The 26654-nt window shown below is 34.1% G+C and overlaps 1 protein-coding gene across 3 annotated transcripts in view; it reads right to left on the reverse strand.

Annotated features, from left to right (window-relative positions):
* Nucleotides 1-26654, reverse strand: part of Ctl2 (Choline transporter-like 2) — a 278235-nt gene that overhangs the window by 62968 nt on the left and 188613 nt on the right. For all 3 annotated transcript variants that reach the window (XM_090414973.1, XM_090414971.1, XM_090414972.1), the window contains 2 exons: nt 12391-12620; nt 3656-3784 (listed from right to left, as the gene is read on the reverse strand). In XM_090414973.1, the coding sequence (XP_090271099.1) occupies nt 3656-3784; nt 12391-12620 (359 nt within the window). The remainder of the gene's footprint in view (nt 1-3655; nt 3785-12390; nt 12621-26654) is intronic.

Below are 26654 nucleotides of genomic sequence, written 5' to 3' on the forward strand. Positions count from 1 at the left end.
TAAAGAATCAACAAAAAGTTTATATTATGTTATTATAGTACAAAATTCTTTTTGAAGAATTTTGTATTATAATACATTCATAAACTATCTGACATATCTGGCACAAATCAGAGCAACTTGGGTCCCTTTTGTTTATAAACTATCTCCATGTGTTTTTGTTATATGAATATTGTATATATTTCCCTATTCACACATGAATAAATGATGACGATACTTCAAACTGTATTTCCAGGAATGTAATCCCAAATCATGAAAAGAAGCCTATGGTAAATCACAATGGCTCACTTAATGATGGTTTGTAGGAACCAATCAGGTTGTAAAAGCAGGGGTCTACCATACTTGAATCATCGATAATGGAACAATGAATAATTACTGTCCAAGTGTTGTATATTAATATCATAACGATCACTGCTATCAGAGATTGCTGAAAAATAGTTTATTTCTGTAGCACTGGAAGATCTAATTAGAGATTTACCCACATCATGCAGAATTCATTCTTGATTTAAGAATGATTCGTGAGCAGATATTCTTTGTTTCAAAGAATATCTGCTCACAATGTGCTAAGAAATTTTCTTCCTGATCAACTTTAAAGGAAGATTCTTGGCACATCATTTCAAAGAATCAAGTGAAGTTATTCATTTGTGGTGAACTCTCAATAAGAATCAAGAGTTAATTCTGCACGATTGTGGAAATTCCTAATTAGATCCTGACAGTTAATATTACTTGTTAGTGACTACGGGAATAGTCACTAACAAGCAATATAAGAATGCAAATCATTTAATGCTCCACTATTAACAATTTGTATATTTCTATATATTAATTTTTCCTTACATATAGAATTGTCTTTTTATTTTGATAAAACTGTTAGACTTAAGTAAAAAAAAATTGAAAATTTCTTCATTATTTAACTTATATTCATCATTATTATTCAAGTGGAATTTGTATACTGTGCTAAGTTAATTGATTAATTCTATATAGTTATATATACAAAAATTATATACAGTAGACAAGAGAGAAAGATTAAAGCTGCTGTACATTTACAACACAATTATTGTATCTGACTTGTTTTGATTGTTTGTTAACAATTTCTTCAGTGATTGTGTTAGCTCTGAAGACAATAGTGATGTTAAAGAAATACTAACATGAATAACTTGACCATCATCAAAATCCTGATATGTATCCTAACAGGTATATGGTATAATACAAGATTAAGTTAATATTATTACCAGTTTGCTATCAACAATTTTCTTCCTAAATAATCCATTACTTGTCAGGACTTCTAATATTTCCTCTTCTTTTCTGTTTAACCACGCTACTGGCCAAGACGTATATATATGTCCAGGTTACCATGGATGCAAAGTGCATATTAAAATTGTAATACCATTGATATTACATTGAAATATATGATGGATACGAAGCATATGATGATGTGTATTTGATCCATAATCGCCAGTAAGGTGGTTAAGTGACCATACCACTTTTCATTAACTCAGCTTATACATTCTTGAATGATAAATACCAAGTTCTGTTCTTTATTAATATGATTCTGCCACTGATGCAATTTGTTCACTTCCTTAATTTTTCTCAGAATCTCATATGTGTGTGTGTGTGTGTGTGTCCCTAGATTATGATCAACTGTTTTATTTCTAAACCACTTCAGAGATCACTAAAGTGAAACTGGTTTCAACATATCTTGTGTACAGTAGTTTAGTGTTTTAACTAATTTCTCTTATTCTATATAAATTTACTCAACTGACTGCACCATATCAGATATGCTTATTCTTATCTATTTTATATTTACCATTTTTATTAAAAATTGTGCCAAAATATATAATTTTACTTGTTATTAGGCTTATTATAATTTTACTTGCGATTCAGCTTCTACTCTTCTGCATTTCCCAGCTCTTCCACAGAAGAAAACAGAAGTTGCCATGATAACATCATTCAAAGATACCTTATATCATTTTTTATCTCCTGCATAATTGATCAAAGCAAATTATCTTGTACAATATCAAGAAAAATATGAATAGCATGGACACCAACAATGTTTATCTAGCCCTGATGGCACTCTTTCAATGATATTGAAAATTTGTGTTTTAGAATTAATACTCAGTTTATACCATCTTTTTCAATCTTTCCTACTCATCTAGTATTTTTCTTTTTAATGTGAATCTCACATATGACACTCTGTTGTCATATGTGAGATTCACATTAAAAAGAAAATTATTATCATGGGTCTGCTAAGCATTATAAATTCCAAAAACTCTGCTCTAGAAACCAAACATGAACTATTATCAAGCTACTTCAAGCATGAAATAGGCATGGTATTAGTCTCACACTGATGCCTTTTATTCTCCAAAAGGGAGTGGACTAGGCCATTTTATCATATTATATTTCAAGTCTCCAGACTTAGGGGGCAGTCAATTTCCACTCTTAGCAAATCAGAGATTGGTTGACTAATCTATTAATGATTTTAAATGGCATCTGATGAAGAGAGTATGGCATATGACTATGACATCTCATGGTTCTTAATGCAATATATATTACTATCTGAAATAGTGTTCATTCTATGATCAATTTTCTTGAGTTGCAGGATTAAAACCTGAATTTCTTGGAGGGAAACTTACCTGCCCATACCAGAAATCGCCTAACTTGGGAACTGATCAGAGAAAGGTTTAGGAAAAAGTTCTCTAGTTGGTGCCAGAATCAAACTTAGAATGCTCTTTCTTTGGGTGGCCTTGCACAATTCCACAGGGCTACACAGACCGGGCAATGAAATTCATTTAATACCTAAAGATATATGCAAAATATCTATGCCTATAGATATTTTATGAGGATTGGAGAAAGGTAATCATTTGCAATTCTTCATGCAAAATATATCCTACACATTCTTTTGAAATGCCTAATCTTGGAAATTTCATGCACTTTGACTCGCCAGTCATCCAATACTATATTGTGCACTTGATCAATGATTACTGTGTTGTTACACTTTTTGGACCTCCTTCACGTGGATCATTTTCAAGGCTGGTATGGCCATGTTTAAACTTGGCAGCCCATTTTTTAATTGTCGAAAACGAAGGAGAAGAGTGCCCATAAACTTTTATGAACTTTGAATGAATTTCTTTTGGCATTAAACCTTCTTTAACAAAGAATTTTATAACTGCATAATTTTATCCATTTCAAGGGATAGGATACAGACAACACTTTTGCTTCAGACAGCTGTATAAAAAAAATTACTTGATAGAATGACTTGCAATTTGCCGATAATGCTGTCATCTATGGTTGATGCCAGGAACTTTTCCGACCACCCTCGTGTGTGTGTGTGTGTGTATATATATATATATTTACATTATTACTAGCATCCTATCAACAATTTTCTTCCAAATCAATCTGTTATCTATCAGGTCTCCAATACTGTTTAAGATCTTAAGTTTTCATCTTCTAAGACAATACAACTACATCCATCCATGTAAATCTTGTCCTTCTGATTATCAACCATCTGATCTTTCCTCTACTTTTGCTTACCTAACCATACACACCTATGTTGATGGTACAAATACATGCATGAGATTGTAATTCATATGATTTTAGAAAAAAAAAAAATCACATGTATATATAAAGCAATAGCAGCAATTTTGACAAAAAGTATACTTGCCATAAAATACACTTAGCAAACTTATTATCATATTTTTTCCCTTTCCTTTCAATGTATTCAAGCATAATTCGAATCATTCTGACGATTGCAATGAGCAAAGAACCAAAAGCTACAGAACCAAGGTGATACCTATAACAAGCCAATAAAAGGTTATATTAACAATTTCTGCTCTTAATACAGAATGAACAATTCAGTTACACAAAAACTTTTTATATATATATTTAAATAAGAGAGGAAATCAAAATATTTCTCTCTTAGAAATATGTTGATTTCATAACAAAATTCTGAACTGCTGTGAAGTCTAATTATGTTAACTATTAGAGTAATTACTACATCACAATCTAGAAAATAATGATGATGGTTTTAAATATAATTCACATGCAACAAACCAACAATTTATTCAACTGTTAGATCTAGACGTGATAAGTTACAAAAGCCTTACTTAATTCAAAATTATGTTAGATAAAGATAGGTTATATTAGATGACTGTAAAAATCTAAAATAACAGAATAGTATGGTGGAAAACACATTAAATTATTGAAGTGCTGATATGATAGTGAATGTGCAGCGTGACCAAAAAGGATCGTCTGGGAAATGAGTACGTAAGGGGTACGGTGAAAGTTACGAACTTAGGAGCGAAGATACAGGAGGAGGCAAGGTTGAGATGGTTTGGTCATATGATGATGAGGAGGGAAGATGAGTATGTGGGAAGAAAGGTCATGCAGATGGATGTGCAGGGGAGAAGGAAGGATGGGTGGCCAAAGAAAAGATGGAGGGAGCTGGTGGAGGAGTACTTGAGGATGAAGAACTTGGATGTGGTTATAGCCCAAGACAGGAGGATGTGAAGGAGATTCAGTGAGAACAGTGACCCTACTGAAGTGGGACAAGCTGCAGAAGAAGAAGAAAAAGGGTATGATGGTATTCATTAGTACAGAAAATGTATCTTCATATTAATCTACCAATTTAAGTATAAAAAATGCCACACAGATATTGGAAATTATCACTATTGACATTTCAATGGTGGAGGAATAAGTTTGGTTTCTGTGAACTTATTCATTTAAAACCAAATAGCATTACTAGTATAACAACCAAATAGTGATGTTTCCTCTTAACTTTCTTTTCTCTCTTCCCCTTGCTCGTTAATTTTGCTGAATACTTTTAGATATTTAAAAATTAACCTAGCATATCATTTGGTTTCAACAGTGCTCTTTGGAGTGGAAAGACCATGGTTGAAATCCTACCTAAGAGGCAAAGAACCTCCGGGACTTTTCAATTGAAGGCGAGTTAGCCAGTCTCAATATGGAGATAGTGTTTTTCATCCAGCAAAATAGGAAACCAAAATGAAAACCACATATAATTGACACAAATAATACACTATGCAGATAATGATTAACCTCTCTATTAGAGTATTATATAAGCTTTCAAACATACTGAGTTATTTCAGTGTGACAGGCTAATGAGCCTAACATGCAAAGGAAAATGGGATGGGATGGGATGGGATATCACAATCAATAGAGCTGACAGACTTTCAGCTAAACTGAAATTAAGCCACATTCACAGCTTTCATTTTAAAAATTTTATGGAATTTACAACTGTGTTAAAAAAAACTTTTTTTATTATTATCCCGACATTTCGATCTTCACATCAAGATCATCATCTGGAGCGTACATAAATATACAGGACAAGCTGAGTTACATCATTAACTGTAAGCTAGAGAAACAATGATTTGATCACATGTTATTCTACTGGCGTGACCTCTGGTGAAAAAAATAATAAATAAATAAATAAATAAATAAATAAAAAAAAATAAATAAAAATAAAATTTTTACATCAAGCTAAATTCTATTTTTACAATGACAGGAATAAACATTCTTTTAGATGGTTTTCTTTCAGAAACAATTGGTGTCCTATTTTTAGTACAATTCTTATTTTTGATTTACAATACTGGATTTTCTATAATCCTGTTTATAGTTGTTCTTGGTGAGGAAGGTCGAATATATACCTTCCATATGTTTGGGATTTTTAAACCCTCGTTATTGTTCAGATTGGGGTGGTTGCTGATAATCTCACAGGATTCCTTGAATTTCCGTTCATACCATGTTCTAGTGTGATGTAGACAGCTGTGGTTTTCCAGTCAATTCTGTGTAAGGTATTCAAGGGCATTATCAGAAAGGCCAGCTTCACCATAATTATTATATTTAATGTGTCGTTTATGTTCTTTTTGTCTAATAGGAATAGTGCATCCTGTTTCTCCTATATATGGTATGTTGCAAGTACAATAAATCCAGTATACTCCAGGGTGAGCTAGTGGAGGGAGTGGGTCTTTGGATGAGTTGAGTAAGCTTTTTAATTTTGCAGGAGGTTTAAAGGTGGCTTTGAGGTTGTACTTTTGTAGTACTCTGTTTATTTTCTCTGATATTCCTTTAATGCAGGGAATGGTTATAGTTTTACTGTAGTCTGGTTTGTTTTTTATTGTGGTTTTGTAGAGAATTTTGTTTATAGTATTTTGGCTGTATCTGTTTTTTTGTAAGTTATTACTGATAATTTTAAATTCATCTTTCAGTACCTGTTCACTGGAACAAATCGTCTGAGCTCTGTTTTTTAGTGTGTTGATGACACCTAGTTTTTGTGTTGGGTGGTGGTAGGAGTTTATGTGTATATATATTGTCCCGTATGTGTCGGTTTTCGGTAAACAGTGAAGGAAAGATTGCCCGAGGGAAGACGTGTGACAAGTATATCTAGAAATGGAAGTGTGTTGTGTTTTTCAATTTCAATTGTGAACTGTATGCGTTTGTGTTGTTTGTTTAGGTGGCTAAGGAATGTGTCTAATGTCTGACGCCATGGGACCAGAGATCACGAAAACATCGTCAACGTATCTAAGCCAGACTTTGGGTTTTAGAGGGGAGGAATCTAGGGCAAGTTGCTCAAAATGTTTTTCCTGTAAAAGTTAGCAACAGGGGTGGATAATGGCGAGCCCATGGCTGTGCCTTCTTTTTGTAAGTAGAAGGTGTTTTGCTATACAAAATAACCCGACTGTAATACATGCGCAAAAAGCGTCGTGATATCTGGAGGGAATTTGTTCTGTAAGAGAAGGATTGTGTAATTGGTTGGGACATTCGTAAAGAGGGCAGAGACGTCAAAACTGACTAATAAATCATCTTTTTCTAATGTAATGTCTTTGATGATGTTTATGAAGTGTTTTTGATATAGGAGGGGGAATGACCTACCAACTCCTTGAGTGTTGCCGATAATTTTTTGGCTAAGTGATACATTGGGCTATCAATTCCTTCAACGATAGGTCTTAGTGGGGTATTTTCTTTCCTTCACTGTTTACCGAAAACCGACACATACGGGACAATATATATACACATAAACTCCTACCACCACCCAACACAAAAACTAGGTGTCATCAACACGCTAAAAAACAGAGCTCAGACAATTTGTTCCAGTGAACAGGCACTGAAAGATGAATTTAAAATTATCAGTAATAACTTACAAAAAAACAGATACAGCCAAAACACTATAAACAAAATTCTCTACAAAACCACAATAAAAAACAAACCAGACTACAGTAAAACTATAACCATTCCCTGCATTAAAGGAATATCAGAGAAAATAAACAGAGTACTACAAAAGTACAACCTCAAAGCCACCTTTAAACCTCCTGCAAAATTAAAAAGCTTACTCAACTCATCCAAAGACCCACTCCCTCCACTAGCTCACCCTGGAGTATACCGGATTTATTGTACTTGCAACATACCATATATAGGAGAAACAGGATGCACTATTCCTATTAGACAAAAAGAACATAAACGACACATTAAATATAATAATTATGGTGAAGCTGGCCTTTCTGATAATGCCCTTGAATACCTTACACAGAATTGACTGGAAACCACCAGCTGTCTACATCACACTAGAACATGGTATGAACGGAAATTCAAGGAAGTCTGTGAGATTATCAGCAAACACCCCAATCTGAACAATAACGATGGTTTAAAAATCCCAAACATATGGAAGGTATATATTCGACCTTCCTCACCAAGAACAACTATAAACAGGACTGTAGAAAATCCAGTATTGTAAATCAAAAATAAGAATTGTAATACTAAAAATAGGACACCAATTGTTTCTGAAAGAAAACCATCTAAAAGAATGTTTATTCTTGTCATTGTAAAAACAGAATTTAGCTTGATGTAAAAATATTTTTTATTTATTTATTTATTTATTATTTTTTTCACAAGAGGTCACACCAGTAGAATAACATGTGATCAAATCATTGGTTCTCTAGCTTACAGTTAATGATGTAACTCAGCTTGTCCTGTATATTTATGCACGCTCCAGATGATGATCTTGATGTGAAGATCGAAATGTCAGGATAATAATAAAAAAAGTTTTTTTAACACGGTTGTAAATTCCATAAAATTTTTAAAATGAATGCTGATCAGCGTGTAACCCTAAAAGGAAGGAACACATTCACAGCTGCTACTGGTCTTGTCTGTATAACATTCATAGTCACTACCGTAAAGACAAGTTTTTAATATTTAACCTTATTAATAATATTTAGCCTTATTAATAATAATTAAAAGTAATTAAATTACTTTTAATTACTAATCAATCTGAATTAATCAATTGTATGTATAGTTAAGTTTTTTATATATATTCATTTATATGTACTGATAAGGATGAGTATAATATAACAATGGAGACAGTGCATCCTTTGTTTGAATCAGATATGAACATTTTGTACAACATCATGTGGGTAACACATTCAATAACAAATGTAAGTAGTTTATGGGAAGAAGGTAAAGGCCAGAAATGCATGCTAACAGACAGTGGTGCAGAAAAGCAAAATTTCAAATAAGGGAGCAAACAAGATGATGAGGCAAGCAGTGATGTGTGTACTAAGAAGAAAGTGAATGAACAAGAACAATGGTTTTGGAATTTGAGATAATGATTATTATCAAAAGATATACATGGAGTCAAAAGACCTCATTACACTGTCACATACATAGCTTTTCATATCATGCTTTAAACATGTTAGCTGTCTCTGCACTCATGATATGCATATGCAATGCATTCAAATCACACCCAGTATTCTCATTGACACCCCACTCTTATACCTCCCTCCACATTAGACAGTAGAACGGGCGACTGTGGCTGCTTCTTTGAAAATTCTTGAATAGTAATCTTCCTCTAAGTAAGGGGAACAACTTTTGTCCCACTCGATGACATTGTTAGTTATAGAGAAATGAGACGATAGGCAAGAAATGTCCTGTCTGTTGTTTTTGACATGGTCAATGTGCTCTTTTTCAAGGCTTCTCGAAGTCTGTCCAATGTAACTAGAGCCACACGAGCATGGAATATTATAAACTCCAGTATATTTAGCCGTTCAAGTACAGATTGTTGGAAATTTCCAACAATCTGTACTTGAACGGCTATCCAAGAAGACTAGTCAATAAAGTCCTTTCTTCTGAACCACCACAAAAAAGAACAAGAAGATATTCAATATATAAAAACTATTCCAATTCCGTTTGTAAGTGGCATCTCTTACAAGCTCGCCAGCCTCCTCAAACAACACAAAATAAGAGTAACATTTAAACCAATAGAATCTATTCGTAAACTACTAAGATCTCCAAAAGACAACCACCCTTTCTATAAATATGCTGGAGTTTATAATATTTCATGCTCGTGTGGCTCTAGTTACATCAGACAGACTTCGAGAAGCCTTGAAATCAGGCAAAAAGAGCACATTGGCTATATCAAAAACAACAGACAGGACATTTCTGGCCTATTGTCTCATTTCTCTACAACTAACCATGTCAACAAGTGGGACAAAAGTTGTTCCCCTTACTTAGAGGAAGATTATCATTCAAGAATTTTCAAAAAAGCAGCCAGTCGCCTGTTCTACTGTCGACCTTAACAGAAATCAAGGCCTAATACTCCCAGAGATATGGAAAACCCTAATCAAATCTTTAAAAACAAAAGAAATAAACTTGAATACAAACTACAGAAAGTTCCTTAGCAACAGCTAGCTAATCTTGTACATGCAATACGTGTTTCACGCACGTTCGATACTATTTTATTTGTAATTATTCTAGTCATTTTTTTACAGTTATTCTTGTCAGTTTTATAGTTACACATAATTGTGAGATTGTTTCGGCCTATACGTAAGTGCCCTGAAGATGCTAACAGTTAAAGTTTGGCAAAACTAGTTGGTTAAGTTAATAAAATTGATCAACACTTGATCTGTAAACCAAAAATATTATTACTAATTCTCAGGATCAAGAAAATAAACCTTCATTATGCAATGAGGTTTGTTGTTGGGTATCTGTGGAAGAAACTCCAAGCTTTCTTCTGTGCTTCCTTTGCTGTTGTGCAATCAGCATTCCACCCGGGATTAGGGAAACATGGGAGCAGCTTGTGTAATACACACCATCACCTGATGTACATCACAACGATGTAGTACATGGCTGCCAATGCAAAAAAGTGAAGATCACTCCCTGTGGTAAGTGGAAGGGGGAGTAGATAGTTAAGTCAATGGTAATGAATATTTGGGTAGGCATGTGGAAGAAGGTGTTGCTTCCTGTGTTCAAGAGGATGAGATTGTTGTGTTAAGCCTGCACTTGACAATTCTTCCTCAGATGTCGGGTACTATCCCAGTGTTGTATCTGATGTTATCAAGGCCATCCTGAGAGATATCTGCAACAGGTAGATAAAGCATACTGTTCAGACTGAGAGTCAGATTACAACTCTATGTTTGTATTAAATGGGACTTGCTGGAAGGGGATATGGTTGCTCAAAAGGATAGCCTATTTCATGGGGCAGGTCCATCACCTTTCCTTACAAATGATATTCCATAATGCTAGATCATCAGTATCATACTGTATCATACAGATACAAAATAGACTATCATTGTAAGCAATTTCGACTATGGCCATATACTGTTAGAAGACAACAGCATGGAAGCCAATAGAAAGAGAATTTATAGAATTACACAGGGATAGCTATTTTAAGAAGCAAGTGATGAAAGGGACCTATGGTGCAAGACCATTGGATCTGGTAACAGCATCTCAGAATCTGCTTATAAATGAATTGATGGTTATGCTTCCAAATGGTGAGAGCAGTCATGCAGTCTTCACTTGAGAAATCACGATTGGGAGATTTCACTAAGAATAAGAACAAGTGGAGGCAATTTATCTTTAGTAGTTAGTAGGAAAGAAGAAGAATTTTCATCCTGGTTTGAAAATAGCATAAAGATTGTATTTGCAGCAAATCCTTGCCATTTGTTCAAAAGTTCCTTTAAGTGAGGATATGGAAATCCTAAGATCATCGATTGTTTTCTGGATGGTGGTTTCTTTATATACATTAGATGACAATGTGATTATTATTTTATTTAACTCTCCTACTAATAGAAGGGAGTCGAAATAATAAACTGCACATGCTCTGTGTACAAGACTTGACAATACCTGTCTTTTGTGAAGGATAATAATGATGTGAAGCAAGGTTGATATACCTGTCATAGAAGAAAGTTCCTATAAATGAAAAACTCAATATTGCATGAATAGTTGCAGATTAAGATATCCAGAAAGGAAAGACTGCTGTTAAATTCACATTTAATAGTGAAGTTCATACAAGTACATAAGGAGTTTATTCTGTCCAAAAATTGAAGTAATTCTGTTTCAGAGTAGGATCAGACTGTGGAGATATCAACAAAATGTAGCCAGTTAAGAGGTTGAAGAAAAATAGTGTTATTAAAAAGTTTGCTTTTCAAATGCTCCATGGTGTAATCAGCAAAAGCAGGCAAGAAAAAGAAGGCACAGCCACTGCTCGTGGCTGTGCCTTCTATTTCCTTATATAATTCATTCTGTCATGTGAATTAATCTGCACTGATGGTAAAACAATTTAACGTCATCAGGGAAATCATCTTGTAAAAACATTTACAAGAATTTTTGACTAAGTATTTTTGGATATATTTTGCATAAATGATATTTACATAGATGAGTGTAAAGATTTATAATTCAGTGGCCAATATGTGTGGGGCAGGTAGTGATCCTTCCCAATATGAATAGTGATATTCACATCCGAAAGGAATTATTCTGTGGATTATGGGATACTGAGGCAATTGATGTGAAGTCAACAGCTTATACAAGGACTGGACAAAATAATAGAAACATTAAGATATTTAGTGTTTCTATTCTTTAATAGAATAAGAACATTCAGTGGTGACGGCACTGAATGTTCTTGTTTTGTTTACATTCTATAGTTCTCGTGCTCCATGGGAGTGCATTAGTGATCGTACTGAGTGATAACTTGTGGTAAAAAAACTGGAAAATGGGAGACTTGTCCAATTTTGAAAGAGGACAAATTGTTGGTGTGTGTTTTGCTGGAGCATATCAATCGCTTCAAAACTTCAAGATAAAACTCACCATTGACCATTTGGCCAGGTGGAACAAATTCTTTGTGGAGTTGTAGAAACAAATCAGCATTGGCTTTACTTTTGACTTCTCTAAGCAACTTTTTTTCGGATGCCCCTCTTCTGGTGGTCTCCACTCAGTGTAAATTCAGTGGTGAGTGCGTGTCTTATAATAGATTGGCATTTTTTAAAATAGAATTGTACATATAATCCAATAAGACTTTTAAGCAATGCTATATATATATATATATATCTATATTTATTTATTTATTTATCCCCCCCTTCTAGATTTTACTTTTCGTACACAATTTTTTCTTACCTAATACATCTCCATGTTCCTACAGCTAAAGCACAGTTTGGAATGTCATGAGGTTTATTATAAGCCCAATAATATGCAGCAAAAGCACCAGCAAGAGAAACCTGACCCATTCCTACAATAAAAAACAATGCCCAAAAGAGCCCGAATACATTGTAGATTTGTGCACGGAACAGGTGATTATCTTCAACATAGTTCACAAAGGAGCACACTGCATTTTCGTAATCTTTGTCCTAAATAGAAATTTATAAAGAAAAGAACATGGTTTAAAAGAGATCAATTTTGATGCCATTTTAGGAATTAAATATAGTACTCTATATGTAATAATCTCAACTATAAGTTGTACTGATTCTTTTTGAAAATTAGTACAAAATGTTATAAAAAATATAGCCTTTAGGATTGCCTTGGACTAAAGCATAATGAAGAAATGCTTATAATATCCTGCTTGAAGTGGTATGAGAATGCAAAAAAAAAAAAGAATGAATACAGAAAGAATACTAAGTGAAATGTTATGAAATGAAGACAGGGGGGAAAAGATCAAAGCGAAATAAGAGAAAAAGATGGCGAGATCTGATATGAAAAGTTTAGAAAAAATAATATGTGAACTGGAATAGTGCTGATGAAGAAAGAGACAGGGAGCTCTGATGAGTGATCCGAGATATTATCAAGTTGTAAGAATGATTGCTGAGAAAAGTACAAAATGCTCAGAAAAAAAAAAACATTTTTACGCCCTTTCAAAGAATTTGAACCCAGGTATTTCCAACCAACACATACACTGCATAGTTCTTTCAATTACATTATAACAGGAAAATTAAATAAGTATAGGAGTCAGATGAATACAGTTACACGGTTCTACTTCATTATGAAAATCAATGTAGAACATGTAGTGAGATGTAAATTAAAGATGTCAAGAAATTATATTCTTGGTTAATCCTTTATCCAAGTGCAAGCAAACTTCACTTCTGGGCAACTTATATATTGAGACTTCACATTGCTTGCCTTAGTATCCCACAATGCAAAGCACATACCCTTACAGACATGTATAATGCTATGCATTATGGGAAGGTCACTAACCAGACTGGTTTCAATCTTTATTGAGGTCTCATCAGTGGGAGCCAGACCCAGAAGTGATACCAGATTGAAACAATGCAGAAGTCATATTTCTCTATAAGTAGACAAAAGCTGTCACACCTTATTGCTAAAATACTATGGATTAGAGATAGATGTTGAAAGTTTTTCAACTTAGTTATACACTTCCTGTCCAAAAAGAAACACCAAACTTTTCGAAAATAGAAGAAACTAGTGGTGCCACCTGTTTTGTGAGACGATTGAGGATGACAAAAAGCCTGGCCATCCAAAAACTGGACTGAGCGAAGTTAACATCCAAAGAGTGTGTGATTTCATCAAAGAAAATCCAAAATAGTCTGTGAAATTGATTGAAGATGAATTGGAGATTCCAAAATCAAACCGTGCATAACATTTTGATCCGAGAGTTTGGGCCTTCATAAACTGAATTTGCGATTTGTTCCCCACAAGTTGACTGATAACCAAAAAATGTATCGAATTGAACACTGCGAGGACCTCATTAAAACCACTCGTAAGGATTCAAACTTCCTTGAAACAATCATTATTGGGTTCAGCGCTGACGAAACGAGATGTTTTGAGTATGAGCCTGAAACAAAGTGCCAGAGTGCTGAGTGGAGACCACCAGAAGACAGGCATCCAAAAAAAAGTCGCTTGGAGAAGTCAAAAGTAAAGACAATGCTGATTTGTTTCTACGATTCCACAAAGAATTTGTTCTGTCTGGCCAAATGGTCAATGGTGAGTTTTATCTCGAAGTTTTGAAGCAATTGATATGCTCCAGCAAAACACACACCAAAGAATTCTCCACTCGGTAAGAATTCGTTGCATAGTACAGCATGAATCGTGATGATCAACCGTTCGTCAAAACATACTTGGCACTATAACTGTGCTTCTAATGAAACAAATGTCATAAACGGTTGACACAACACTAATGAAGGTTGCCACTTTCACTGACAAAAAGATATAACAGGTGTACTTTTAATTAAAGATGCCAAAAAATTATATTCTTGGTTTAATCCTTTATCCAAGTGTAAGCAAACAAAATTTGCACATCAAGTAATTTCACGACTAGGCAGCTCATATATAGAGGCTAATGACTTCACATTACTTGCCTTAGTATCCCATAATGAGAAAAGCACAAAATGCTCAGAAAAAAATTCCTTGCATCCTTTCAGAGAATTTGAACCCAGGTATTTCACCAACAGATACACCATAGTTCTTTCAACTACATTATAACAGCAAAATACCAAGGGATACTAAAGCAAGTGATGTGAAGTCATTAGCCTATATACGAGTTGCCCAGTCATGAAGTTTACTTCACGTGAAAACTTTGTTTGCTTACACTTGGATCAAGGATTAAACAAAGAATACAATTTCTTGGCATCTTTAATTTATAGTATAACCAAGTGGAAAAACTTTCAGCATATATATAGTGAAACGTATCTGTCATGAAAATTAAAGGATTTATGGAAGGAGAGTGAAACTGGTGCATGAGTGTTTGTTAAGTGTTTCAACAGCAAGTGCAAGTTAGGTGGTGAGAACGAAACAAAGTAGAGTAGATGATATCGACAGAAAAATGGAAATTCTTAATCCCATAATATATATTGAACATATGGCAGCGGAAATACAGGAGAATAAAATAGACCTAATAAGAAAATAGTGCACTTGCATGTTATTCTTTACAGGATAAAGCATGAAATCAAAAGAATTGGACCTGGTAATAGAATCAGAAGAGCTTCTGTCAAGAAGTGATATATGTGGAACTACAAGGCAGATGATTATAACAAGCTTAGGAGAAAGATTGAAGTTGTGCCATGGAATAAAACCCTGCAAGGAAAGGATATTAGTAGTGCATGGGAGATAGTTAAGGGGCATCTCGAGAAAGCAAAATTAAATTATATACCTATGGTAAGGAGGGTAAATCTGGTAGGAGCTAGATGGGTGAGTAATGTCACTGAGCATGAGATTCAGAAAATGCTGTGGAGGGTATATAAGGAGAAAGGAGACCAGCAAACTCATTAACAGTATCACGCTCAGGCAAGAAAGATGACCAACATGACAAGGAAGGCAAAATCAGATTACGAGAAGAATCTAGCCAAGTAAGCCAAAGGAAATCCCAAAGAGTTCTCTATGTGGCAAGTAAGAGGAATAATGTCTATGGAAGAATAATCGTAATGAGTGCTGATGGTCACAAGGTAACAGAAGCAGATAAAAAAATTGAGTTACTGAGTGACCACTTTACAAGGTATCATCCAAATGAGGTTAATGCTGTGATATATGTGACAGACTTATGTCGGAATGGAAGTAGATAAACTTGAAGGTTCTTAAGATATTGCAGAATCTCAATGTAAATACAGTTGTGGGATTATATGGGATATCAGCTTGTGTTTTGCAGGAATGTGCAAGGGGATTGGCAATGTTTCTGACTAAGCTGATTTAAGTCTCACCTCTGGTAGAATTCCAAGGGAGTGTAAAGAGGATAAAACAATTCCATTGCATAAGGGAGGTTCTAAGACTGCGGCAGCAAATTATAGACCAATCAGTATGTTGGTGATGGTAAAAGTACTGGAAAAATTGGTCAAAAAGAGAATTCAAGAATGGGTGGATAAGAATATGATACTCTATAAGGGCCAACATGGCTTTGTGAAGGATCAGTCATTTAATTTACTAACTTTATATAAAAGAGGTGACAGCTGAGTTGGATAGGGAAAAGGCTATACAATGATTCTGCTGGATTTTGCAAAAGCATTTGACAGAATATCACATGGAAGTCCGTCATGCAAATTAGAATAAATGGGGACGAACATGACTTTGGTTATATGGATAACAGGGTGGTTGTTGGACAGATCTCAAAAAGTGGTATACAGAGAAGTAGATTCCAGACAAAAGCAAGTAACTAGTGGTGTGTCGCAAGGTTCAGTGCTGGAACCATTGCTGTTTAATTTGTACATAAATGATATATGAAATATTCAGTTGTTTGTTGATGATGAGAAATTAGATATATGTGACAGATAGATTAACTATTACTCTATACAGTAATAGTTAATCAAGGTGATGTGGATAGCTTGCAGGATGATTTAAATAGGCTGTCAGAATGGACAAAAGAAAATGGGTGTCAGTTTAATGTGGAGATATGTAAAGTTATGCATTTTGGGATAAATAGATTACAAGCTGCATCACATTGATGGCACTGTACTCCAGGAAAATATGAAGCTAGAGATTTAGAAGTAGTGGTAGACAGAGAGTTAATGTTTAGAGGACATATTGCTAAGGTTGCCTATAAGATTACTTGGCTATTGAAGAACATTCCTCTTGATATGTCCACATCTGGTCTCCTGGGTTTCTTGGGGATGAGGAAGTGGTGAAGAAGATGCAGAGGCAAGCAACTGAGATGGTGAGTAGTCTGCATAATGTTATCTATGAAGATAGATTGAAGGTGTGTGGATTGTAGACGTTTGTTGATAGGAGAAAAAGAGAAGATATGATAGAAACATTTAAGTTACTTAAAGGGTTTTATAGGATTGATGCAGGGGAAATGTTTTAGCACTTGGCTAGAGGCGGCAGTACAAGAGGACATCCCTGGAATTTGAGAAAAGTGTTGTTAGTAGGGGAATGAGTACTTGATTTTTCACTTGGAGAGTTGTGATTGAATAGAATGTATTGCCAGAGTCCATTGTTAGCGTTTTGTCTTAATGAGTTCAAGGAGAGGTATATTTTGTGTGGATGGTCTGGAGTCTCTCCTGATGAGCTTTCCTTTTTCAAATGGCTTTAAATGATCATATTTTCAATAGTCACAGTACTATCAAGTTTTTTTGTTTTTTTTTTGCAATATGTGTAATTCTTTTTTAAAACATTGGATAATTAAAATTTCATCAACATCACCAAATTCCTAATATGTGCCCTTATCAGGTATAGGATATTATTATGACAGTATTACATGAAAAGTTTACATAATTATCAACTTCCTGTCAACAACATTTCTCCAAATTAATCTGTTATCCATTAGGACACCAATAATCATCAGGTTTTATATTTCTTTCCATCTTTTATGCTTCTTATGGCATCAATTCACCTACATTTTGATATTCTGAGTCTTTTTCCCTGCTATCATGGCAAAACACATTTACTTTGATAACCTTTCCTCTTCATTCTGTTTACATGACAATACCAACTTAGATTAGCACTCCATACATCACACATTATTTTCTAATTTTTAATACGGTTCTACCAATGATGCCATCCGTTCACTCCATAATTTTTCTGAACGCTAATTTTATCTGTGGTCTCCAATCTCCAATCAAGTGTTATTTCTAATAACACTTGATCAGTGTTAACTCAACAGGTTAATTCAACAGCTCAGTTTAAAAGTTAAAATTGATTTGAACAGTGTTTAATTATACAACAAGGTTACTGTTCTTTCTAATATTTCTGTTATTCATTATAAATTTATTCCATTGATTCCTACCATATCAGCTTTGCTAACTCTGTTGTCTATTGCTATACTTAATTGTTCACTGCCATTAAAATTTGTACACATAAATATCTGAAATATTTTCTCTGCTCAGGGGAAAGTTGAAAAGATAAAGGAAGATTTTCAATGTTCCTGTATCTTTTCATAATCTTGTATTTTTATTGCTGATTTTCAAACTAAATTTATTACCACTATTATTCAATTTACTTAGGTAATCCTGCAGACTTACTCTTTAATAAATCCAGTACTGGATTTATTTATGAGTATAACATCATCTGCATAAAGTAGAGCTAAATTGAATATCTCCAATTTTGATCTATAGATGAATAACAGTGGAGATAATAAACACCCACATTTTTAAATTAAAACTGGCAAAAAAAAAAAAATATATATATATATAAAGTAAAACAAATTAATAATTTAAATATGAGTTTCGTACATCATAACTGTGTACTTCAGATTGATACAATAAACAAATATAATGTGGAGCTTTCTAAGTAACAAACTGTCATTTTTTAATTCATTCAACACATGACAACGTTGAATGTAGGAATGAGATATCATGAGCTTGGGTCATTGTCACATGATATAGCATATTTTGTCTCAGCTTAATTTATCAATATGCAGATTTCTTATGTATGCCACCCAGAGTTGATTTAATATCAAGCTTTGGATTTTATTACAATGAGTCGGACATCGTATTATCTCACTAGCTTCCTTAAATTTGTGTGTACAAGTAATAAATCCTTTGTACAGTATTTTTGTGAGTTGCCAATTAATTTGGTGGTTTTCACTAGTATTGTGAAAGGCCAATCCAGATTTATATCACCATTTTTTTTCTATCTAACCTACTAGAACATGTAGGAAAAAACATATTACATAAAAAGAATAATAATAAACTATAAAGATTTCCCAAACAAAATAAAAAACATTAAATTTAATCTCACAAGCATCGTGGTTATTTTGGATGCAAAAAACTTATTCGTCAATGTTCCAAGAGAAGAAATGATCCCAATTTTAGAAGACATCCTCCAACCTGATACTGTTAAACTTTTCAAACATTGCATAGAGAACACTTTTTCAAATTCCAAGAGTGCTTTTTGAACAACGTGAAGATTTAGCAATGAGTGCAACAATTTCTCCACACCTAGAAAACCTATACATGGAAAAGTTTACACAATCAGCTATTGAAAAATATCATACCAAACCAAGATTATGGGTGAGATATGTGGACAATGTTTTCATCATTTGGTCGGGCTCAGAAGAATCTCTACAAAACTTCGCAGACATCCTTAATGATTTCAATCACAAAATCAAATTTACATCAGAGGAAGAAAAAGACAGATTCATTTCCTTCTTGGATGTTCTCATCTCAATTGAAAATCACAGCAGTTTAAAACAGGTCAATATCTAAATGTCAGTTTCCTCTACCACCTGGCACAAAAAATCATTAAAAGGATAAGAGAGAGAGAGACTGACATTACATTATCAAGCATGATAATAAATGAAACAAGGAGGTAACTTATATTACACCCTCTGTCCAAAAAGAAACCGAACTTTTCAAAAATAGAAGAAACTAGTGGTGCCACTTGTTGTATCTTTTTGTTGTCGAAAGCAACAACCTTCATTAGTGTTGTGTCAACTGTTTAACATTTGTTTCATTAGAAGCAGAGTTATAGTGCCAAGAGTGACAGTGTGTTTTGATGAACGGTCGGTCATCACAATATTCATGCCGTACGATTGATTGAAGATGAATTGGGGATTCCAAAATCAACCGTGCACAAGATTTTGACTGAGAGTTTGATACTTCGTAAATTGAATTCGCGATTTCTTCCCCACAAGTTGACCAACGACAAAAAAATATCAAATTGAACACTGTAAGAACCTGATTAAAACCACTTGTAAGGTCTCAAAGTTCCATGAAATGATCGCTACTGATGATGAAACGTGGTGTCTTGAGTATGAGCCCAAAACAAAGTGCCAGAGTGCTGAGTGAAGACCACCAGAAGAGGGGCATCTGAAAAAAATTCACTTAGAGAAGTCAAAAGCAAAGACAATGCTGATTTGTTTCTATGATTCAAAGGGCATTTTCCACAAAGAATTTGTTCCGCCTGGTCAGACGATCAACGGCAAGTTTTATCTTGAAGTTTTGAAGCGACTGATAGTGAGAATTCGTCGCGTATGGCATGAATGTCGTGATGCAGGCAGCTGGTCACTTTTGCATGAAAATGCACCATCTCATCGTTCAAACATCGTGGGACAGTTTTTGAGCAAAACCAAGTTTGTGTGTTGGCTCACTCGCCGTATTCGCCTGATTTAGCACCCTGTGACTTCTTTCTCTTCCCCTGACTTCATTTGTTGATGAAAGGAAAGCAATACGACACTATTGAAAATGTTCAAGCAGCAGTAACCATGACCCTCAACAGTATCCCAAAAACTGATATAAAAAATCATTTAACGAATTAATTGATTCGTTACATGCCAAACGCTGTAAGAAAGCTGAGGGAGAGTATATATTGATTGAAATAAATGATTTGAATAATTATAATGGGCCTGTGTTTTATTTTCTAACAAAAGTTCAGTTTGTTTTTGGACAAAGGGTATACAATCATTTCGATTCAAGTTAGGGCACTGAAGTAAAGCCATAGTGTTGGATTCTGAAAGAGGAGAATTGGAAATTATTAATACTTCATTCAGAGTCCAACACAATCAGCCATTCCCTAAGCCAAATTTGCTCATCAGACTAATAATCTCTTATTAATAGTATGCTATTCATATGATTTTTTTCAAGTTATGTTTATTAATATTTATTTGTTCATTTATTGTTTTGAGATGAAGTGCAGTTGTGAAAACTGTATATTAAGTATCATTTATTATTATGAAATTAATATTACTGAATCAGAAATAAAAATTGTGAATTATTCAATCTTTTTATGTTATTAGTAAAATGTAATGTATCCAAGTAATTCTTCAAAATAAGATTTTATTGGTTGTTGTGAGAAATTATGTTATTTTTAGCCAATGCATGCCTGGTCGTGAGTTACTGTACAGTATGCAAGAAGCCAGTTCGGTATCAACAAAAAAGAGTTAGAACCAGAATTTGGCAGGAAGAGAGAGAGGAGGATGTCATGAGTAGTACATAAAGGAAGGACACGAGAATAGGAAAGAAGAAATAACCTGGGGCTGAACGGAATAGGAAGGATTGGGAACCGCTCTGTATTTTGACTTATCTTTCTTCGAGCTCTTATTCTTTTATAAATTCTTATCGCTTCGCTGAAGGATAGCGTTGGACGAAAAAATAATAAGAATGAGTAAGAAATATTGAAAGTTAAACAATTACGAGCAAGAAGATAAATTCTCCTGAGTTGACTAATCAGTTACTGAAACCCAGGATTCTATAATATTTGTGTGTTCTCAAAGTGAAAGTATTCAAGAACCAAGGAGAGTTTTCCAGGATTCTCCATAATGAGGAAGCTATGTTGTCTATACCAGTAAGGATACCTTTTCTATGCCTCGTGTGAAGTAGCGAAGCTTAATTCTGGAGAACGTGATATAGTTCATATTGCTGAAATTAATAGTTCAAGACTGAATGTGTGATAGAGTGAAACATTTCCTCATAAACATAATATATGAAGTATCTCTGGATTAATAGTTCAGGATTGAATGTGTGATATAAAGAAGGCTGTTACGAGAGAACGCAACGTAAATTTGAGACTGAATTTTCTGAGAACTATTGAGTTAAATTGATAAACTTAAAGGTTGCTGAATGAATGTCTAATGACTTGTGGTATGTGATTATTCTAAATAGTTAAACTGAACCAATATTTGAAGTACATTGAACGATAATTTTGTTTAGAGTGAAATTGTATTTGGAATCTTGGATAATTAAGAAGAGTAGAATTTAAATGCATAAATGCTAATCATAAATGATATACTCAGCTGAGTAAATTACTAATGTCTTAATGAGGACTTACTCATTCTTAAATTGTATTAACCCTACTAGAAATTCTTGTTTTGATGTAAATTCATGTGTTAAAGCATTAAATAATTTTTTTTTGAGTTGAATCTTGTGTTTGACTGATTTCTTTCATTGCACCGCTCATTAAAATAGTTTGAATCTTAGCAGGAACCCTATATATGTAATAAGGAGAACTTCGGCCTGAATTAAGTTGATAACAGTATTGTGCTAGAATGATGGTTGATTTCACAACGTTGCTTACACAAATTAGAACATAAGAGTGGCGCAGTTAAAAATAAATTTTCTCTGTGTTCGAATGTGTGGTCAGTCAACAGCTAGAATATACATCAGAGTAGAACATAGGATCCAACAATAGCCTCTCTTTGAATAGGCATTCGAATTTATAGCGACATCGGTGTAGAAGGCAAGTCTTGGACCAGAAAATGTTGTGGCTTGTCTCTATCCCATGCTGCACCAATCCAGACTTATCAGATTTGTTGTGAAGAATGTATGATTGATGTCCTTGTATTCTTTTTTTCTATAGAACGTCCAGTTTGTCCACAGTACGAAGATTGCAGTTACAAGGAACTTGATATACACCAGGCAAAGACATAATTAAGCATTTATGTTTAGGAGAGAGGAAATAGGCAGATATTTTATTAATAGGGATATAAGTGACTGTTAAATCATATTTCTTCAGAATTCTTGAAATTGACTCTGAAATCCTGGAAATATATGGAATTGAAACTCGACGTATTGATTCTTTGTTGTTCTGAATTGGATTGTAGGAATCGAACAGATGTGTAGTTTTTTTCGGAGAAGCCATTTAATTTCATGTGATGTTTGATAGTTGAAAGTTCTTTCTGCAATTCATGGGAGTTGAGCAATTAGTTCTAGCTCGTTGAATTAAACATTTTATGATTCCTGTTTTTTGATAAGTATGATGGGCAGATTGTTTGAGAATGTAGCGTCCAGTAAAAGTGGGATTTCTGTAAACTTGTTGTCAGAATACCTGAAGGTGAGCAGATGAGAAGGATGTCAAAAAAGGATAACTTGTCTTTTTCCATCTCCATGGTAAATTTAATACGAGGATGTAAAGAATGGATTTTGGAGATTCCTTACCTTCCTTTTTAGGAAGGTAAGGAATCTGTTGCGAGGCCACACTGAAAAGATATCGTCTATGTTATTCGATTTTGTGATGCACTCTGGATATTTCTTTTGTCAAAGCAAATTCTACAACAAAGTGGAAGGAACAGCCATGGGAAGTCCATTTTCACCTGCTCTAGCCAACTTTTATTTGGAACATCTAGAAGACATCCTGTTTTCATCTATATTCCTTCAGCTATCCAAACGCTGTATCGAAGCTGAGGGAGAGTATATTGATTGAAATAAATGATTTGAATAATTATAATTGGCCTATGATTTATTTTCTATCAAAATTTCGGTTTCTTTTCGGACAGAGGGTATAGATATTCTTTAAAAAAAAATACTATTTTTACAGCTATTTTGCCTGCTTTTGTTTAGGAGTGCCCCCTTTTTTTAATGTCATTGGCTTTTTACTCAAGAATTCTTAGGGCATTGCAGATATATTTTTGAGACAAATATATGTGGCATAATAGAGGAAAATTCGCCCATACCTTTTCTTGGATGCTGTTGCCTGTCTTCTTTCTGTGGTGTGCATACTTCTGCTGTTATGGTGTTGAAAGGGGAGTGGGGGGAGGACTTAGGCAATGTGGGAGAATTAATTTGAAAAAACCCAGGTTTTTTATATATAATATATACATATATTATTTTTACGGGTGGACAGAGCGCTTTTTTTGTAGGGTGGGAAAAGGATGAAAAAGGGGGCTGAAAATAGAAACTTTTTTAGAGGAAGGGGAAGGGTTTATGAGAAAAGGGGGCCAGGGAGAGGGTTGACAGGGTGCAAGCTCTTTTGACCATGTTTGTTGTCATCTGAACTCACAGAGGAAGTGGATGCTATGTTGTGTCGGCTTGGTGTTTCTGTCTTTGAAGTGTTTGTGTTATCATCTATTGGTCAGAGTTGTGACCGAATTTTTATGTTGTGGAGCTTCCAGCCCTCAGAGATTATGTAGGGTTGGTGGACGTTAATTGAGTTCTCATCACATTTTATGGCTATCGTTTTTGATATTCTAAGCATTCTTTCATTGTCTTGTCTGTCTATTATGATGGTCTTGTCGATTTGCAAGGTATGTTTCTGTTCAAGGGTGTGAACTGCTATTTCTGTTTTCCCTGTACTTTGTATTCTATTTTTCTTTTTGATGTTGCATTTTTTAGTGTTTAAATGTCCTGGAATAGGGATGTTACAGTCACGGAAGTGTTCTTGTAGTCTTGCCCATAAGGACCTGATGGCAGAACCTGTACAGGTGATATCACAGTCTTTTTGACAAAAAAAAAAAAAAAAAAAAAAGATTACAACATGAGAACTATTAATAGCATATTGAATAAACAGGCTCCAAGACAACAATAAGAACACTACAAAGGCATTGTTTCTTTAACTTAATTCCAAAATGTTACAGACAAAATAGTGAAAGTCTGACAAAAACATAACTTGAAAGTTTCCTTTAGACCTCTACAAAATCTCCATGATGTTAAGATCACCAAAACAACCACATCTACCTATGAAGAAACCAAGAGTTTATAAAATCTATTGTAATTATGGTGGTGGTTATGTTGAATAGATGAGACGATCTGGAGAAATCTCCAAACAAATATGATCAGAGATGTAGAGAAAAAATGGACAGAGAAATCCAGATTAGCTTTACACACTACCAATGAAAACCATCAAGATAATTGGCAACTCACAAAAATACCATACATAGAATTTACCACTTATGTATGCAAATTTAAGGAGGCTAGTGAGATGATACAATATCCAACCCAGTGTAATAAAAACCAATGCTTGTTATTAAATCAACTCTGGACAGCATACATAAATCTATGTACTGATGAATTAGACTAAAGACAAGATATGCTATATCCTGTAACAATGACAACATTCATGATATCTCGTTGCTACACTCAACATCTGTCACATATTGAATAATTAAAAAAATTATGGTTTGTTATTTAGAAATCTCCATGTTAATACCTCTTTATATGTGTATTGCATCACTCTGAAAAAGGATACAAATAGTGAGGTACATTAGTTTAATAAAGTAACTAGTCATTACTTTATTAAACTGTTTGTGTTTCTTTTTCACGTTTTCTTTTTGCCAGTATTAATTTAAAAATATGGATATAAGTCGCGGGAATATAAACCTTATAATGCACACCCTTATTTCATACCTGATTTAACATCAAACCATCTTCCTGTATCTCCTTCAAATTTTAGTGCTGACTTGCAACTGTAATATAGAGTATCGATTGCTCTGAGGAACGTTCAATTATGAACAGCTTTTCTCTTGACAAATTGTCATATATTTTTTCCAAGTCAGAAAATCTCAAATACAAATCCTTGTTATATTCCTAGAATTTCTGTAAAGTGAAAATCTGATCATGACAACTTTCTTCAAGTTTCCATTATGCAAATTTTTTATCTTCTTCTTCTCAAGTATACTTCCATAAATCTTACTGGACACTCCGAAATTCCTAGGTAATTCTCACATTCAGTTTTATTTTCCTTTTTATGGCTAAGCACTATGAAAGCACTACTCCATTATCTGAAATTCAATCTTCTGTCCTATACTTCCATATTTGAACATTTCTAGTCAAATATCATCTGCTCCAGCAGCTTTGTGTTTCTGATGGAATTTTCTACTATTTTCTACAATTATCTTTACCATCTGTAATTCCTCTTATAATACTCATTCCTCCATATCAAAGCTTTTTTAATAGCATCCAGAACATTTTCCCACCTTCCTGATATTTATCTCCTACATTCTTAGCAAAGTCCTCCCAGAAGTTTTACAGACTACACATGCTAATTTATTTTCTAGGAATTTTCAAAAAGCTTTCTTCTTTTCTTCATAACGTAGTCTAACTGGCTGATTGTGGAGCTGTGTTTGTTTGAAACAGATGTTTATTTTCTAGGGCTTGCTGCGAATGATGACAAAATTGCAATATGAACAACATCTGCAGCAGCACAGCTTGTTTTCGAGAATGGCTCATCAACACAAGTGCAACATGTATATGTGGCAGAATGTGGAGAAGGTGTTTGTAGAGGGACTGAACAGGAGATGAGCAGAGCAAACTGATAGACAAGAGAACAGCAAAATGATAGTATGAGCAGAAATTAGCAAATCAGACCAAGAAAAACCCTGGACAGTTTTTCAGATATATGGCAAGTAGAAGGAAGAATGATTTTGGTAAGATAATGTTAATGGATGAAGATGGTGGAATAATAACTGCTGCAAATGACATAGCTCAAGTATTCAGTGAACAATTTATAAGGTAAACACTAAATTACGATGACACAGTTAATTACACAGTAATCAACTTTAATGAAATGAAAGTACAGATGTTTTGTACAGAAAATAATGGTACAGCATTAGTGTGTAGAAACAAGCAAATCAAAGGAACGGGAATACAAGGAATCTGTATATCTGGAGTTGTGGTTAAAGTATTGGAGAGATTAGTGAGCATGAGTTTGTTCAAGGAAAGTTATGTTTTAACTTATGTATTATAACAAGATGATAAATATATTGGACAAGAAAGATGTGCATACAGTGGCATATTTAAATTTTGCAAAAGCTTTTGATAGACTGTATACAACACAACTGTTAAATAAATTGAATT

Source organism: Typopeltis vanoorti, chromosome 26, assembly GCF_054136105.1.
Source record: "Typopeltis vanoorti isolate ZY-2024b chromosome 26, IOZ_Tvanoo_1.0, whole genome shotgun sequence".
Taxonomy (NCBI): domain Eukaryota; kingdom Metazoa; phylum Arthropoda; class Arachnida; order Uropygi; family Thelyphonidae; genus Typopeltis; species Typopeltis vanoorti.